This window comes from Poecilia formosa, unplaced genomic scaffold (genome assembly GCF_000485575.1).
Source record: "Poecilia formosa unplaced genomic scaffold, Poecilia_formosa-5.1.2 Scaffold325, whole genome shotgun sequence".
Taxonomy (NCBI): domain Eukaryota; kingdom Metazoa; phylum Chordata; class Actinopteri; order Cyprinodontiformes; family Poeciliidae; genus Poecilia; species Poecilia formosa.
The window spans coordinates 410,423-426,399 of NW_006800264.1; the positions used below are offsets into that span (position 1 = coordinate 410,423).

Sequence of the window (15,977 nt, forward strand, 5' to 3'; positions counted from 1 at the left end):
ATGACATTAGTGCCACAAATGAATGTGTCAAACCCCCAAAATCCTAACAAATTATTCAAACCCTCAAGTCTCTCAAGCACCTCTTGCAGAGCATTAAACAGAATCCCAGGACCAATGCCAACCGTTTTCAACGGAGACACAGTTACCTGTAATGAATGGAGGACGTCTTTCACCTCACTTGTGGACTGTAAAGGTATATCTGCTGACAAGCTTCACCTAATGAAAAGGTATGCCGCAGGTCCAGCGAAAAAAAAATGTCTTGAACATTTTGTAGCAGTGATGAAGAATGGCGAAGACTTGACCAGCATTATGGTCAAGCCTCTACTGTCCAAAGAGGTTTTAGAGGCAAATTGTGTAAAAGGTCTAATAGGCTTGAGAGGATGCTGAGGGTTTACAATCATTTTTAGATTTCTTGAACTCTTGTCTTCACGTGTTAAAGGAGAATCAAAAGTTGGAATCGCCAGGCCACAGTTATACTTATGGAATCAAGGATTTCTCCTCTTTCAGAAACTTTGCACAGTTTGTGGCAGGTGAGGCAGAGATAATATCCATCCATCCATCCATCCATCCATCCATCCATCCATCCATTTCTTTACACCCTTTTCCCTAGTGGGGTCAGCAGGGGTGCTATTGCCTATCTCCAGACATTTCAGGGGAGAATTGTTGTCAACTTCAATTAAGCAACGAAGCTTTTCGGAGTTAAATTGAAGCAATCAAGGAACAACATTGTAAAATATTGAGTCTTTACAAGTAAAACCCTTTTAAAACATTTTAAATGTTCTTCGCTACATTACCATGAAAATTATAGCTAAAAAGCAGGTTTGTACTCCAAAAATATGTACACTGCGGGAAAAACATAGTTTGACTATTAAAAAAATATATTTTAAAAAATATAAAGGCAAAAATAAAAAATAGAAATAGTTACATTCCTGAGTTTTGACATATCTGAACATAGGCCTAACTAATAAATACAGACGATGAGAATTAGAACCGTGGAGATGCATTTGTTTTCAGGTTATTGCGGGATCTGTCGCATAGCAACATGACTCAAACTGCACGAGGAAACCTGCAGGTTGCAGGTCGCGCTCTTTCATCTCTCCGTTTGCTAGTTTTGCCCTTTCTAAAGTTTGTCCGCAGCTTTCAACACGATGTCGACCGTGTTATCTCAGCCCCATTTTATTTTCGGCCTCCGGAAAGGCGTGAAGAACAATTTGTGTTTTGTTGACGAGCAAACGGTGGTGTTCCCCAGCGGGAACAGCTGTGTGATCCATAACACCGTCAAAAGATGGCAGCGCTTCATTCCGGGTACGCTATGACCGAGGGGGGATTTTTCTTCATGCTTATTCCTCTGCGTTTTAATATGTAGAGCATCATTTCACCATGCTGTGTTCAAGCAGATATATTTGAACACAATCAAATTTCTGTTTATTCAAAAATAGCCAGAGTAAATACAAAATTCTGTATTTTAATGTGGGAAAATAAAGACAATCCAGGCAAATATGATCAAATGGAAAAATGAATCAGTCCTCAATTAGTCCATATAAATAATTCATTTAATCTCCGCCACAAAACCTGCACTTTCTTCATTTTCACAGCACATTTGTAGCAGTGAAAATGAAAGCCTAATAGTATGTTCATGAGCCAGATTAAATGTTACCACTACACATGGCTGTTGGCAAATATGCAGAGTTAGGAAGTAACTGTAGTTACTTACATTTACTTGAGTAACTTTTTTGAAAAAAATAAATAAATAAAAAACTTTTAAGTACTTTTTACTACGCTGTACTTTTTACTTTTACTAGAGTAATTTTGTTAGGATGTATTGCTACGCTTACTTGAGTAAATTTTTTGGATTCTGTACTCACTAAATGAAGAACAAACAAAAGTTCGCCAGACACAGACACACACACCTGCAGTTTTTGTTAAAGTTTCAAACAGCTTTGGAAAAAAAACGTCTTTTGCTTTCTTTTGTAATTTTTTCTTACTTATGTGAATTATTGTCATTTTGGGCCTTAAAACACCCAAAATTTCCACTTAATATATTGTGGTCCATCTGATGATATAATTTTTGAATATTAAATGATTGATAATCGGATCAGTGACTCAGTAGTTGCGTAGACTTTTTACAAAATACTTTTTTACCTCTTATTTGAGTAATTTGTTGAATGGCTACTTTTTACTTTTACTTGTGTAAAAATATGTTAAAGTATTGCTACTCTTACTAGAGTATTCTTTGGTCTTCTGCTCACCTCTGGTAATATGTTGGCAGTGCAAATAGAGACAGCTGTCGGCTCTAACCTGTGTGTGTGCATGCGTACGTGTGTGTGTGAGGCCACAGTCACTGTCTCACCTTTATCCTCTATCTTGTATTTAAAATCAATTCATTCTGGTCAAGGGGTCAAGTTGATAACTGATAGTGTTTTGCTTGTCATTGGCTTTGCTAAAGTGATCTGGCTGTAGGCAAGTGGATATACATTAGGTGGATATGTGTGTGTAGTTACACACACATAAAATCAGTGAACTGTAAAGTAAACTCTATGCTTCACGTGCAATAAATGTTATTTACTGGTTTGTGTTTTCTGTGTGCCCCTTCAGGTTTAGAGGGAAGCCTTGGCCTACGTGCTTTGGCTCTAAGTCCAAACCAGCGCTACCTGGCAGTGTCAGAGAAGGCTGAGGAGGCCTCCATCACTGTGTTTGACCTTCATCAGGAACACGGCATGAAGAAAAAAGTTCTAACTGCAGGAGATTTTCTAGTTCAAGAGTTCTTGTGCATGGCTTTCTCTCCTGATTCCAAGTACCTTATTGGTCAAAGCGGAGCCCCCGAGTGGTTGTTGATCTTCTGGAGTTGGGAGAAAAACAAAGTCTTGGCAACAGTGAAGACAACCAACTCTAATAATCCCATTTCACAGGTGAGCCAGTCACACCTTCATTCATACACTGAGTGCTGGGATGCTATTTTCTTTTCTTTTCTTTCCTTTTTTTTGTCTTGCCAGATCAGCTTTAGTCCTCACAACAACATGCAGGTCTGTGTGAGTGGCAAAGGCGTGTTCAAGCTGTTTCGGTACTCAGAAGGCAACCTGAAACAGAACAGCATTGCAAAGGTGGAGTCAATCAACATCCTGTGTCACACCTGGGTGTCAGAAGGCCGAGTCATAGCAGGGACAGACACAGGAAGGCTGCTGGTGTCTGAGTCCGGCGACGTGAGGAGGGAGATCAAGATGTCCTCTGAACCTGGACAGGGCCAGACTGAGAGGTCAGATTGGAGACTTGAATTATACTTTTTACTTTGTGATGTGGAATTTTCGCCTAAGTGTGATGAATAAAGTTTAGATTGTAAATATTTTCAGAAAAAAAAAAAAGCTTTTTTTTTTTTTTTTTACCATTTATGTTTTTTCTTTTATTCCCTCTTCGATCTCTGTGGTATCTCGCGCTCGCTAGCTCTAAAGTTATCTGGGCCTATTTTGCAAAGTTTCCCGCACGGCAATCAGTTTACGTAAAAATATTGATTCATCAATGTTTCACAGTTCATTTTTCCATTGAAATATCAATTCAGAAAATCCTGTGAACCGATAAGATATCCTGTCTCGCTGTGAGCAGCACTGTCACAACACTGTGGCGTATAAAACAGTTCTTCATCTTGAGTTTTTTTGTGGCTGGCAAACAACTATTGCTGGGCATTAATCTGTACATATTCATAATCTAAATCAGCCGATCACAAACAAAATCAGCTGTTAAACACACAGACGTTTTCCCCCAAAACACACTAAACAATAAGACCATGAAGCAGCTCATGCAGAAATCCGTACAACAGCACCTCTGAAATAAATTTTTCAGATTTGTTGGCATATATATTTTTTGGATTGCATGAATGGTTTCCAACGTATCTTTAAAGAAACCGACATTGTTTCTTTCCAACTATTTGGAAGACGCCATTCCTCCTCACCGTTAGTAGCAATCGGTTTATTGTGCTTTTATTTAGATATTTTAAGATATTGAAACAAACTGCATATTTTTCTGGTTTTAGCCAGAAACTCGTGCCATTGAATCTGTTATTTCTCTAAAATGTATTCTTAGAGACAGCACACAACTTGCCCGTAATGCTTTCGGTTCACTGCACAGGAACCTGGAAGTGAGACGAATCAAAGCAGGGAATGTGACGGAAGGCGTGGCCAAGTGTTGCGTCACCGCCGTCCTGTCCTACTCCAAGGGTTTTGTGTGCTCCTCCGGTCCGGGCACAGTCTCTCTGTTTGAACAGATAGAGCTGGACGTCTACAGGAAAAGCAGAGAGATACAGGTAAATGTTCCAGTTGTGAATTTTAATATAACTGACAGCCAGAGGTGGGCAGAGTACTCACAAAATATGTTCAACTTAGAATCACATTACTTCAATATATTAGGAAAAAGGAGCCATCCTAGAAATTACTCAAGTAAGAGTATAAAAAGTATTTGGTAAAAAAAAAGTCTACTTGAGTACTGAGTAACTGATCAAAATGTCAGTCATTTAATATTTAAAAATTGCATCATCAGACGAACCAAAATATGAAGTTATGTTGAAATTTTGGAGTTTTAATTAATATCAGTAACAAAAATAACAATCAGGCAAAAGAAAATGTTTCCCAATCAGTTTCTTTCAATAAAAAAACTTATAAAACTTTAACAGAAACTCCAGCTGTGTGTCTGTGTCTGGTGAATCTTTGGTTAAAACATGTTTGTTCTTTATTCAGTGGGTAGAGAATCCAGAAATTTTACTCAAGTAAGAGCAGAAATACTTCATAATAAAATTACTCAAGTAAAAGTAAAATGTACAGCATAGTAAAAGCACAATTTTTTTCAAAAAAGTTCCTCAAGTAACTGAGTAACTGAGTGAATGTAACTGTATGTATATAGGATAATATTCACCAGGTCTATGGATATCGCATTTTTATTTGTTCTTTTGTTTTGTGCCAGATTCTCCCAGCTCCAGCCAGCAGTGGCTCAGCTCCAGCCCAGTGTCAGGAGATAGACACCATATGCATGAGTCCTGCAGAGGAGACGCTGGCTGTCAGCACAGACCGAGGCCAACTGTACAGCATTAATCTTTCATCTGCTGAAATGAAGCGGGTGCTGCTATTAGCACAGCCTGACAGATCAACAGTTCATACTTTGCAGCTTTATGATTTTGACCTGCTTTTGTGTCCTCCAGTTCAAAAGTCCAATTTTGCAAAAGCTTAGAAGTCTTACTATCTTTTTACTTATTTAAGGTGTCGATTTAAACATTTTTGAAGTTGATGTAAGCTGTGCTCTGTCCATCAGGAGGAACAACTACAGTTTGACTTTTTGTCCCAGCCCTTCCACTCTGACTCCATCACCGGTTTGTCCATCTGCATCCGTAAGCCCTTCATGGCCACCAGCTCTTTGGATTGCTCCGTACGGATCTGGAATTACGAGACGAAGTAGGACTTCCTGCAATGTTCAATGTTTCCCTTTCTTCTTGTGACCTCATTGTTTCAGGCAGGTTCAGAATGGCAGCAGTTCATGATGAAGAAAAAAAGTAAATAAACCTAGTGGGGGTTTATAGCAGTTCACATTCTTTAAGCTTTTCTACATTTTGTTATTTTCCAATCACAAATTTAATGTATTTTACTGTATTATTATTATGCAACAGTAAAAATCAGTTTCTTCTGTTAACTAATATAATATGAAAAACATGGTGCATGGTGAAGTGCATAAAAGGATAAATTGGTTTATCATTTATATATCTACAAATATTAAATATTGTAGACAGTCCGTTTACAGTATTTATTATAAACAGTCCACATGTAATGTCTTTTTGTTTCTCCAAAAGAGAGGTGGAGTTGTACAAAGAGTTCCAACAGGAGGCGTTCAGCGTGGCTCTGCACCCCACGGGCCTCTTTGTGCTGGTGGGCTTTTCAGACAAACTCCGGCTGATGAACCTGTTCATCAACGACATCTCTACCTTTAAAGAGTTTGAGCTGCCCGGCTGCAGAGAGGTGATTGTACTCGCTCTGCGAACAGTGACCCTGAAACCTGTGGCTCTCCGTGCGCATCCTGTTTCAACCTGCTTCCTCCTCATCCTTCCAGTGTGCCTTCAGCCACGGTGGCCACAGGTTTGCGGCCGTCGACGGAAGCGTCATTCACATCTACTCTTTCACCTCGTTTGAGAACATTCTCAATCTAAACGGCCACTTTGGGAAGGTGAGTTGATGCCGACGAACAGACGGCTGGCCGTCGGATCCAAAGCCAAAACGTGGGATTGATCCAGTCGCCGGTTTTTCTCGCTGATCAGGTGCGGAACGTTGAGTGGAGCTTCGACGACAGCCGCTTGGTGTCTTGTGGGACGGATGGCGCTGTGTACGAGTGGAACACCCACACCGGGAAGCTGGAGTGTGAGACTGTGCTCCAGGGCTGCAGCTACTCTGGCGCGACTTTCTCCTGGGACTACAAGACCGTCCTGGCTGTAGGATCGGACCTCATCCTGAGGGAGATACAGGACTGCCAGGCCAGGAGAACGGCTACAGCAAGATTTCTTTTACGCAGACTTTGGAGAGTGTGAAATAAAAGTGATTTGAAATTGGAAATTGACTCCACAGGTGCTGAGGGAGGTTCCCGCTGATGTGGTGGCTCACACCGCTCTTGCCGTGTCTCAGTCCGGTAGGGTCGTCTTCACCGGTACCGCTGGTGGAACCGTTAGAGCCGTTAAATACCCCTTACCCGATCAGAAGGAGTGGATCACACAGCAGGCTCACTGCGGCCCCGTCACCAAGGTGAGTCCAAACACACCCTGAGAGAGGTTGCCCTCCCCCTTCCACCTTCTTCAAATCAGACACAGTTGGCGTCAAACGTTTGTGCTGCAAAAATGTTCACTTGTGCCACTATCACTTTAAAGATAATAAGAGATGTTTCCAGAGGTCATGAAAGGTCAGCCAAATCTCTCCTGCACCTTCTTCAAATCAGACAAAATTTGTCAATCAACTAAACTACATTTGTGCTGGTTTGTGTGGAAAATGTTTTGATTTGTGCTGCTTTAAGATATTAATGAAACTTTCAANCAAAAATTCGCCAGACACAGACACACACACCTGCAGTTTTTGTTAAAGTTTCAAACAGCTTTGGAAAAAAAACGTCTTTTGCTTTCTTTTGTAATTTTTTCTTACTTATGTGAATTATTGTCATTTTGGGCCTTAAAACACCCAAAATTTCCACTTAATATATTGTGGTCCATCTGATGATATAATTTTTGAATATTAAATGATTGATAATCGGATCAGTGACTCAGTAGTTGCGTAGACTTTTTACAAAATACTTTTTTACCTCTTATTTGAGTAATTTGTTGGATGGCTACTTTTTACTTTTACTTGTGTAAAAATATGTTAAAGTATTGCTACTCTTACTAGAGTATTCTTTGGTCTTCTGCTCACCTCTGGTAATATGTTGGCAGTGCAAATAGAGACAGCTGTCGGCTCTAACCTGTGTGTGTGCATGCGTACGTGTGTGTGTGAGGCCACAGTCACTGTCTCACCTTTATCCTCTATCTTGTATTTGAACAGGCAACGTATAATTCAGCAACTTTGACCATAACAATAAAATCATACACAAAATCAATTCATTCTGGTCAAGGGGTCAAGTTGATAACTGATAGTGTTTTGCTTGTCATTGGCTTTGCTAAAGTGATCTGGCTGTAGGCAAGTGGATATACATTAGGTGGATATGTGTGTGTAGTTACACACACATAAAATCAGTGAACTGTAAAGTAAACTCTATGCTTCACGTGCAATAAATGTTATTTACTGGTTTGTGTTTTCTGTGTGCCCCTTCAGGTTTAGAGGGAAGCCTTGGCCTACGTGCTTTGGCTCTAAGTCCAAACCAGCGCTACCTGGCAGTGTCAGAGAAGGCTGAGGAGGCCTCCATCACCGTGTTTGACCTTCATCAGGAACACGGCATGAAGAAAAAAGTTCTAACTGCAGGAGATTTTCTAGTTCAAGAGTTCTTGTGCATGGCTTTCTCTCCTGATTCCAAGTACCTTATTGGTCAAAGCGGAGCCCCCGAGTGGTTGTTGATCTTCTGGAGTTGGGAGAAAAACAAAGTCTTGGCAACAGTGAAGACAACCAACTCTAATAATCCCATTTCACAGGTGAGCCAGTCACACCTTCATTCATACACTGAGTGCTGGGATGCTATTTTCTTTTCTTTTCTTTCCTTTTTTTTGTCTTGCCAGATCAGCTTTAGTCCTCACAACAACATGCAGGTCTGTGTGAGTGGCAAAGGCGTGTTCAAGCTGTTTCGGTACTCAGAAGGCAACCTGAAACAGAACAGCATTGCAAAGGTGGAGTCAATCAACATCCTGTGTCACACCTGGGTGTCAGAAGGCCGAGTCATAGCAGGGACAGACACAGGAAGGCTGCTGGTGTCTGAGTCCGGCGACGTGAGGAGGGAGATCAAGATGTCCTCTGAACCTGGACAGGGCCAGACTGAGAGGTCAGATTGGAGACTTGAATTATACTTTTTACTTTGTGATGTGGAATTTTCGCCTAAGTGTGATGAATAAAGTTTAGATTGTAAATATTTTCAGAAAAAAAAAAAAGCTTTTTTTTTTTTTTTTTACCATTTATGTTTTTTCTTTTATTCCCTCTTCGATCTCTGTGGTATCTCGCGCTCGCTAGCTCTAAAGTTATCTGGGCCTATTTTGCAAAGTTTCCCGCACGGCAATCAGTTTACGTAAAAATATTGATTCATCAATGCTTCACAGTTCATTTTTCCATTGAAATATCAATTCAGAAAATCCTGTGAACCGATAAGATATCCTGTCTCGCTGTGAGCAGCACTGTCACAACACTGTGGCGTATAAAACAGTTCTTCATCTTGAGTTTTTTTGTGGCTGGCAAACAACTATTGCTGGGCATTAATCTGTACATATTCATAATCTAAATCAGCCGATCACAAACAAAATCAGCTGTTAAACACACAGACGTTTTCCCCCAAAACACACTAAACAATAAGACCATGAAGCAGCTCATGCAGAAATCCGTACAACAGCACCTCTGAAATAAATTTTTCAGATTTGTTGGCATATATATTTTTTGGATTGCATGAATGGTTTCCAACGTATCTTTAAAGAAACCGACATTGTTTCTTTCCAACTATTTGGAAGACGCCATTCCTCCTCACCGTTAGTAGCAATCGGTTTATTGTGCTTTTATTTAGATATTTTAAGATATTGAAACAAACTGCATATTTTTCTGGTTTTAGCCAGAAACTCGTGCCATTGAATCTGTTATTTCTCTAAAATGTATTCTTAGAGACAGCACACAACTTGCCCGTAATGCTTTCGGTTCACTGCACAGGAACCTGGAAGTGAGACGAATCAAAGCAGGGAATGTGACGGAAGGCGTGGCCAAGTGTTGCGTCACCGCCGTCCTGTCCTACTCCAAGGGTTTTGTGTGCTCCTCCGGTCCGGGCACAGTCTCTCTGTTTGAACAGATAGAGCTGGACGTCTACAGGAAAAGCAGAGAGATACAGGTAAATGTTCCAGTTGTGAATTTTAATATAACTGACAGCCAGAGGTGGGCAGAGTACTCAAAAAATATGTTCAACTTAGAATCACATTACTTCAACATATTAGGAAAAAGGAGCCATCCTAGAAATTACTCAAGTAAGAGTATAAAAAGTATTTGGTAAAAAAAAAAAGTCTACTTGAGTACTGAGTAACTGATCAAATGTCAGTCATTTAATATTTAAAAATTGCATCATCAGGCGAACCAAAATATGAAGTTATGTTGAAATTTTGGAGTTTTAATTAATATCAGTAACAAAAATAACAATCAGGCAAAAGAAAATGTTTCCCAATCAGTTTCTTTCAATAAAAAACTTATAAAACTTTAACAGAAACTCCAGCTGTGTGTCTGTGTCTGGTGAATCTTTGGTTAAAACATGTTTGTTCTTTATTCAGTGGGTAGAGAATCCAGAAATTTTACTAAAGTAAGAGCAGAGATACTTCATAATAAAATTACTCAAGTAAAAGTAAAAAGTACTGCATAGTAAAAGCACAATTTTTTTCAAAAAAGTTACTCAAGTAACTGAGTAACTGAGTGAATGTAACTGCATGTATATAGGATAATATTCACCAGGTCTATGGATATCGCATTTTTATTTGTTCTTTTGTTTTGTGCCAGATTCTCCCAGCTCCAGCCAGCAGTGGCTCAGCTCCAGCCCAGTGTCAGGAGATAGACACCATATGCATGAGTCCTGCAGAGGAGACGCTGGCTGTCAGCACAGACCGAGGCCAACTGTACAGCATTAATCTTTCATCTGCTGAAATGAAGCGGGTGCTGCTATTAGCACAGCCTGACAGATCAACAGTTCATACTTTGCAGCTTTATGATTTTGACCTGCTTTTGTGTCCTCCAGTTCAAAAGTCCAATTTTGCAAAAGCTTAGAAGTCTTACTATCTTTTTACTTATTTAAGGTGTCGATTTAAACATTTTTGAAGTTGATGTAAGCTGTGCTCTGTCCATCAGGAGGAACAACTACAGTTTGACTTTTTGTCCCAGCCCTTCCACTCTGACTCCATCACCGGTTTGTCCATCTGCATCCGTAAGCCCTTCATGGCCACCAGCTCTTTGGATTGTTCCGTACGGATCTGGAATTACGAGACGAAGTAGGACTTCCTGCAATGTTCAATGTTTCCCTTTCTTCTTGTGACCTCATTGTTTCGGGCAGGTTCAGAATGGCAGCAGTTCATGATGAAGAAAAAAAGTAAATAAACCTAGTGGGGGTTTATAGCAGTTCACATTCTTTAAGCTTTTCTACATTTTGTTATTTTCCAATCACAAATTTAATGTATTTTACTGTATTATTATTATGCAACAGTAAAAATCAGTTTCTTCTGTTAACTAATATAATATGAAAAACATGGTGCATGGTGAAGTGCATAAAAGGATAAATTGGTTTATCATTTATATATCTACAAATATTAAATATTGTAGACAGTCCGTTTACAGTATTTATTATAAACAGTCCACATGTAATGTCTTTTTGTTTCTCCAAAAGAGAGGTAGAGTTGTACAAAGAGTTCCAACAGGAGGCGTTCAGCGTGGCTCTGCACCCCACGGGCCTCTTTGTGCTGGTGGGCTTTTCAGACAAACTCCGGCTGATGAACCTGTTCATCAACGACATCTCTACCTTTAAAGAGTTTGAGCTGCCCGGCTGCAGAGAGGTGATTGTACTCGCTCTGCGAACAGTGACCCTGAAACCTGTGGCTCTCCGTGCGCATCCTGTTTCAACCTGCTTCCTCCTCATCCTTCCAGTGTGCCTTCAGCCACGGTGGCCACAGGTTTGCGGCCGTCGACGGAAGCGTCATTCACATCTACTCTTTCACCTCGTTTGAGAACATTCTCAATCTAAACGGCCACTTTGGGAAGGTGAGTTGATGCCGACGAACAGACGGCTGGCCGTCGGATCCAAAGCCAAAACGTGGGATTGATCCATTCGCCGGTTTTTCTCGCTGATCAGGTGCGGAACGTTGAGTGGAGCTTCGACGACAGCCGCTTGGTGTCTTGTGGGATGGATGGCGCCGTGTACGAGTGGAACACGCACACCGGGAAGCTGGAGTGTGAGACTGTGCTCCAGGGCTGCAGCTACTCTGGCGCGACTTTCTCCTGGGACTACAAGACCGTCCTGGCTGTAGGATCGGACCTCATCCTGAGGGAGATACAGGACTGCCAGGCCAGGAGAACGGCTACAGCAAGATTTCTTTTACGCAGACTTTGGAGAGTGTGAAATAAAAGTGATTTGAAATTGGAAATTGACTCCACAGGTGCTGAGGGAGGTTCCCGCTGATGTGGTGGCTCACACCGCTCTTGCCGTGTCTCAGTCCGGTAGGGTCGTCTTCACCGGTACCTCTGGTGGAACCGTTAGAGCCGTTAAATACCCCTTACCCGATCAGAAGGAGTGGATTACACAGCAGGCTCACTGCGGCCCCGTCACCAAGGTGAGTCCAAACACACCCTGAGAGAGGTTGCCCTCCCCCTTCCACCTTCTTCAAATCAGACACAGTTGGCGTCAAACGTTTGTGCTGCAAAAATGTTCACTTGTGCCACTATCACTTTAAAGATAATAAGAGATGTTTCCAGAGGTCATGAAAGGTCAGCCAAATCTCTCCTGCACCTTCTTCAAATCAGACAAAATTTGTCAATCAACTAAACTACATTTGTGCTGGTTTGTGTGGAAAATGTTTTGATTTGTGCTGCTTTAAGATATTAATGAAACTTTCAATGTCATCCAGCCTCCCCACGTTTACTAAATCAAAATTACCTTTAAACTTTAATTAATATCTTCAAAGCCAAAGAAGCAAGCATTTTTTTTTTCTGACACCAATTTTGTCCAATTTGAAGAAGATGTGGGGCTTGATTGACCTTTCATGACCTCTGGAAACATTTCTAAATATCTTTAAAGTGACAGAGGCACAAACAACGTTTGAAACCAATCTTATCTGATTTGAAGAAGGTGGATGGAGGGGGTCAGCTTCACTGAGGTGAACGGTATTCACCCCCTTTTTCATCCTCTTCAGTACTTTTATAAATAGAATCACAGTCAATATAATTCAGCTTTTGGAACAAAAACTATTTTAATTCAAACTTTAATGTAAAAAGAAAACAAAAAAACAAACTAGATTCTAATGTCAGTTAGTTAAAAATATAAATTTTTAAACGGAAGTAATTTCATCCGTCATGTAATGTGTTACAAATACCGCCGACGAATGTCCGCAGATGGTGATAACGTACGACGATCAGTTCCTGCTGACGGCGTCCGAAGATGGCTGCCTGTTGATATCCAAAATCATTGATGAAAAGGGTCAAAGTCTGAGGAGCAACAGACAGATTGTTCACACCGAAGAGATTCTTGTTACAAAGGCGGACCTGGAGGAAAGGGTCTGTTGAGAAGTTGGACCTCTAACATGCACATTTTGGAACACTGAACTAGCGTCTAGCATTATTCTAACTGGATATGGCCACATTTTTGGCCAAATATTTGTGGAGTTTACTTTAATTGATTGGCACTGTCTTGGCACTGACCTGGCTTTTAAATCTAGTACTTATGCTTAAATTCGGATCCATCCCAGAAGCTCAATATTAGCCTCTTCCCAAACCAGTTTGGATGTGTGTCTGGAGTTCAAACACGTACATGGTTCATCAATCTAGAAAACTGAAAGTATTGGCTAAAATGCTCAAGTACTCCCAAACATCCAAAACCCTAAAAACCTAAAACCTCTAGATGGAAAACAAAACATCCTGATTCATAGGAGAACAGAAGATAATAAAAATATTGTTTGAGATGCAGCTGAAATATTTTTTAAAAATCTCGTGTGTGTTTTAGGCTCACAACTTGTTGGAGCTGAAGATGCATCTGAAGGAGCTGCACATGGAGAATGAGTACCAACTCCGCCTGAAAGAGATGAACTACAAAGAGGAGCTCCAACAAGTGTCAAACAAGTTCATGGAGGAAATCAAGGCTCTGAAAAGAACACAGCAGGTCTGCTGCTGTCAGTCAGACATGTGCATCTGCTTCTATATACAGCTGTAACAGTATGGGAAAACTCTTGGTCATAGCAAGGAAGCTTAATTTTAGACTGATTGTTGTTCTGCTTACAGCAGCACATAATGCTAAGCAACTAAATTTCATTTGTAGAGCTTTTTTAATAGTGTTTGATGTAACATTAGTTACTTTAGAGAGTAGCAGTGCACCGATTGCAGTTCTCTAGCTGATCCCTGACTACCGATCTTTAAAAAGCCTGACCTGCTGATTCCGATTTTGCCCGATACCAAATTTTTTTTGTCCGAAATGTCGCTAAATATAGAAAGAAAGTTGCTGAGCTGGCAACAGTGGAGTGACTATTAACAGTAAACGTGCAGACATGACCTGGTGGGCGGGGCTAACAGACAATCCTCTCAGGGGAGAGCAGAAGAGGACAGAGGTTGATTTTTAGACCTTTGCTGAGGTAGATAAGATCGGCTTCACACGATCACCGATCTCCCAAAATTAAGAAAATGTATGCTGATAAATAGGATGGCCGATAAATCGGTGAATACTTATTAGACAGACGGACAATCTATCACAGATTGTCTATTATAGACAGTCAGCTGAAGCTCAGATTAGATGAAGTCCTTCCACAAAATGTCAACTGTATTTATGTCTGCACCTTGACTAAACCGTTGGAGAAGCTGCACTTTGCCACTCTAGCAGATCTAAACCAAAGTCTCAAGTCTTTACAATATTTCTCCCAGGTTTGCTCTGAATTCAGCCCTGAAAAAACTTCTTGTAAATCGAGTCCCTTCTGAACAAAAATGTGACTATAGAAAAACAAAACAGATACTGAGTCTGTTTACAATTATGTTGTATTTGGTGTTGTTTTGCCTAGTAATATGCTTTTGAGTTTTCTGGTTGTAAAGTGATAAAAGTGTGAAAACGCCCAATAGGTATGAACAGTTTTGCAAGTACATAATGGTAAAAACATTCAATGAAAAGTATCCAACTTCATCTCTGATTGTGATTAAAAAAATAATAATAGTACGATACCGGAATAACTAGATTCCAAAAATCCTTGTGATTCAAAAGAATACTTCTTTGAAACTCTTACATTCGTAGGTTCTGAGCGCGGAAATAGAGCGGTGTGAAGAAGAGACCCAGCAGAATTCTGCAGAAATTGAAGTGAAACACTGCGAAGACTTGACGTATCTAGGTAGGACAACAAGGGCGACATCACTGCCTATCCGATGCATTCTTTTTGAGCTCAAAGGGAAGTTTATAAATATTTTTAATCCCACACAGAAAAATTTTACAACTCCAAGCTGACTATGGAGCACAAAAAGTACGACGACCTTCTCCAGAAGCAAAAAGAAATGCAGGAGGAGTACGAGACACGGTTGACGCATGCAGAGCAGGACCGGATCCAGAGTCTGGCCGAGGTCACACAGATGTATGAGGCCGAGCTGCAAGTGAAGACTGAACAAATGAATAAGGTCTGAAAGAACGAGGAGGAAAGCGGCAGAAGTTCGGGACCGCTCGCGTCATCGAGACATCTCTGAATTCTCGCCTTTTTCATTTCATTCACAGTTTCAGGAGGAGGCTGGGCGAAGGATCCGAGAGTATGAAGAAACCATAAGACAGGCAGCGGAGGAAGAGCACCAGAAGATTGACACCATGAAAGACAAGTACGAGAAGAAACTCCAGTCAGAGAAAGAGGCCTTCACCAGGCTGAAGGGAAACAGTGGCAATATGACACAAAAGGTGACCAAAGATTTTCAAGCTATCTTTAATTTTTGCTTACTTTTGTTGGTGTCAGTTACCCAGAAAGATTACAGCGTCTCTTTAATGACGGTCACACAGATCCGCAGTCTCCAGAGGCAGATCGATGACCACTTGGATGACATGATCTCCATGAAGAAGGAGCGCCAGACTCTGACGGGGTTCATCCGCACTCTGGAGACCGATATCGATGTTCTGAAGAGACAGGTTTCCAGATATAGAAAGACCAACCAGGAAAAGGTGAGCGAGGAGCAGCGTCCCGCCGTGCTTTTCGTTTCACATTAGAAGTTTAGTTTTGTACACCAAAAAGAGACAGAATTAAATAACCTTGGGTAAATGGGGAACTGACTGTAGTGGGAACACAGAGTAAACAGTCCACCTCCACCCATTCTCACGCAGGACACAGTCATATCCAGCCTGCACTCTATGAACCAGGATCTGCACAAGTTGAAGGTCATCTTGGAATTCAAGCTGAAGGACATGAAGAAGCAGATCAGGCCACAGCAGGAAGACATAAACAAAAAAGCAGAAAGGATAGAAAAGGTACGTGAGAGGGCTCGGAAAATTGATTTTTTGTCTTTGTTTCACGTTTTTTGTTTGTTTTAGTTTTGCAAAGAAAGAGGAACTACTCATTTCTAACTAACTGAACACTTTGCAATCCTGGGTTTTGTTGTTGT

The 15,977-nt window shown here is 40.8% G+C and overlaps 2 protein-coding genes across 2 annotated transcripts in view; both read left to right on the forward strand.

Annotated features, from left to right (window-relative positions):
- The first annotated feature begins 687 nt into the window (after positions 1-687).
- The window catches only part of LOC103152752 (cilia- and flagella-associated protein 57-like), a 15,991-nt gene continuing 701 nt past the window's right edge, over positions 688-15,977 (forward strand). Inside the window, exons 1-17 of the mRNA XM_007573349.2 lie at positions 688-1,305; positions 2,596-2,909; positions 2,994-3,253; positions 4,120-4,294; positions 4,948-5,100; positions 5,293-5,432; positions 5,825-5,990; positions 6,082-6,195; positions 6,287-6,499; positions 6,591-6,764; positions 12,765-12,926; positions 13,372-13,527; positions 14,641-14,734; positions 14,824-15,014; positions 15,109-15,282; positions 15,382-15,540; positions 15,700-15,847. Of these exons, the coding sequence (XP_007573411.2) occupies positions 1,149-1,305; positions 2,596-2,909; positions 2,994-3,253; positions 4,120-4,294; positions 4,948-5,100; positions 5,293-5,432; positions 5,825-5,990; positions 6,082-6,195; positions 6,287-6,499; positions 6,591-6,764; positions 12,765-12,926; positions 13,372-13,527; positions 14,641-14,734; positions 14,824-15,014; positions 15,109-15,282; positions 15,382-15,540; positions 15,700-15,847 (2,950 nt within the window). The 5' untranslated portion in view covers positions 688-1,148. The remainder of the gene's footprint in view (positions 1,306-2,595; positions 2,910-2,993; positions 3,254-4,119; positions 4,295-4,947; positions 5,101-5,292; positions 5,433-5,824; positions 5,991-6,081; positions 6,196-6,286; positions 6,500-6,590; positions 6,765-12,764; positions 12,927-13,371; positions 13,528-14,640; positions 14,735-14,823; positions 15,015-15,108; positions 15,283-15,381; positions 15,541-15,699; positions 15,848-15,977) is intronic.
- LOC107833097 (cilia- and flagella-associated protein 57-like) lies at positions 7,702-11,130 on the forward strand. The gene is made up of 6 exons (XM_016661347.1): positions 7,702-8,131; positions 8,216-8,475; positions 9,342-9,516; positions 10,170-10,285; positions 10,515-10,654; positions 11,047-11,130. Exons 1-6 carry the CDS (start codon positions 7,778-7,780, stop codon positions 11,052-11,054), a joined length of 1,053 nt encoding a protein of 350 aa, XP_016516833.1. The 5' UTR covers positions 7,702-7,777; the 3' UTR covers positions 11,055-11,130.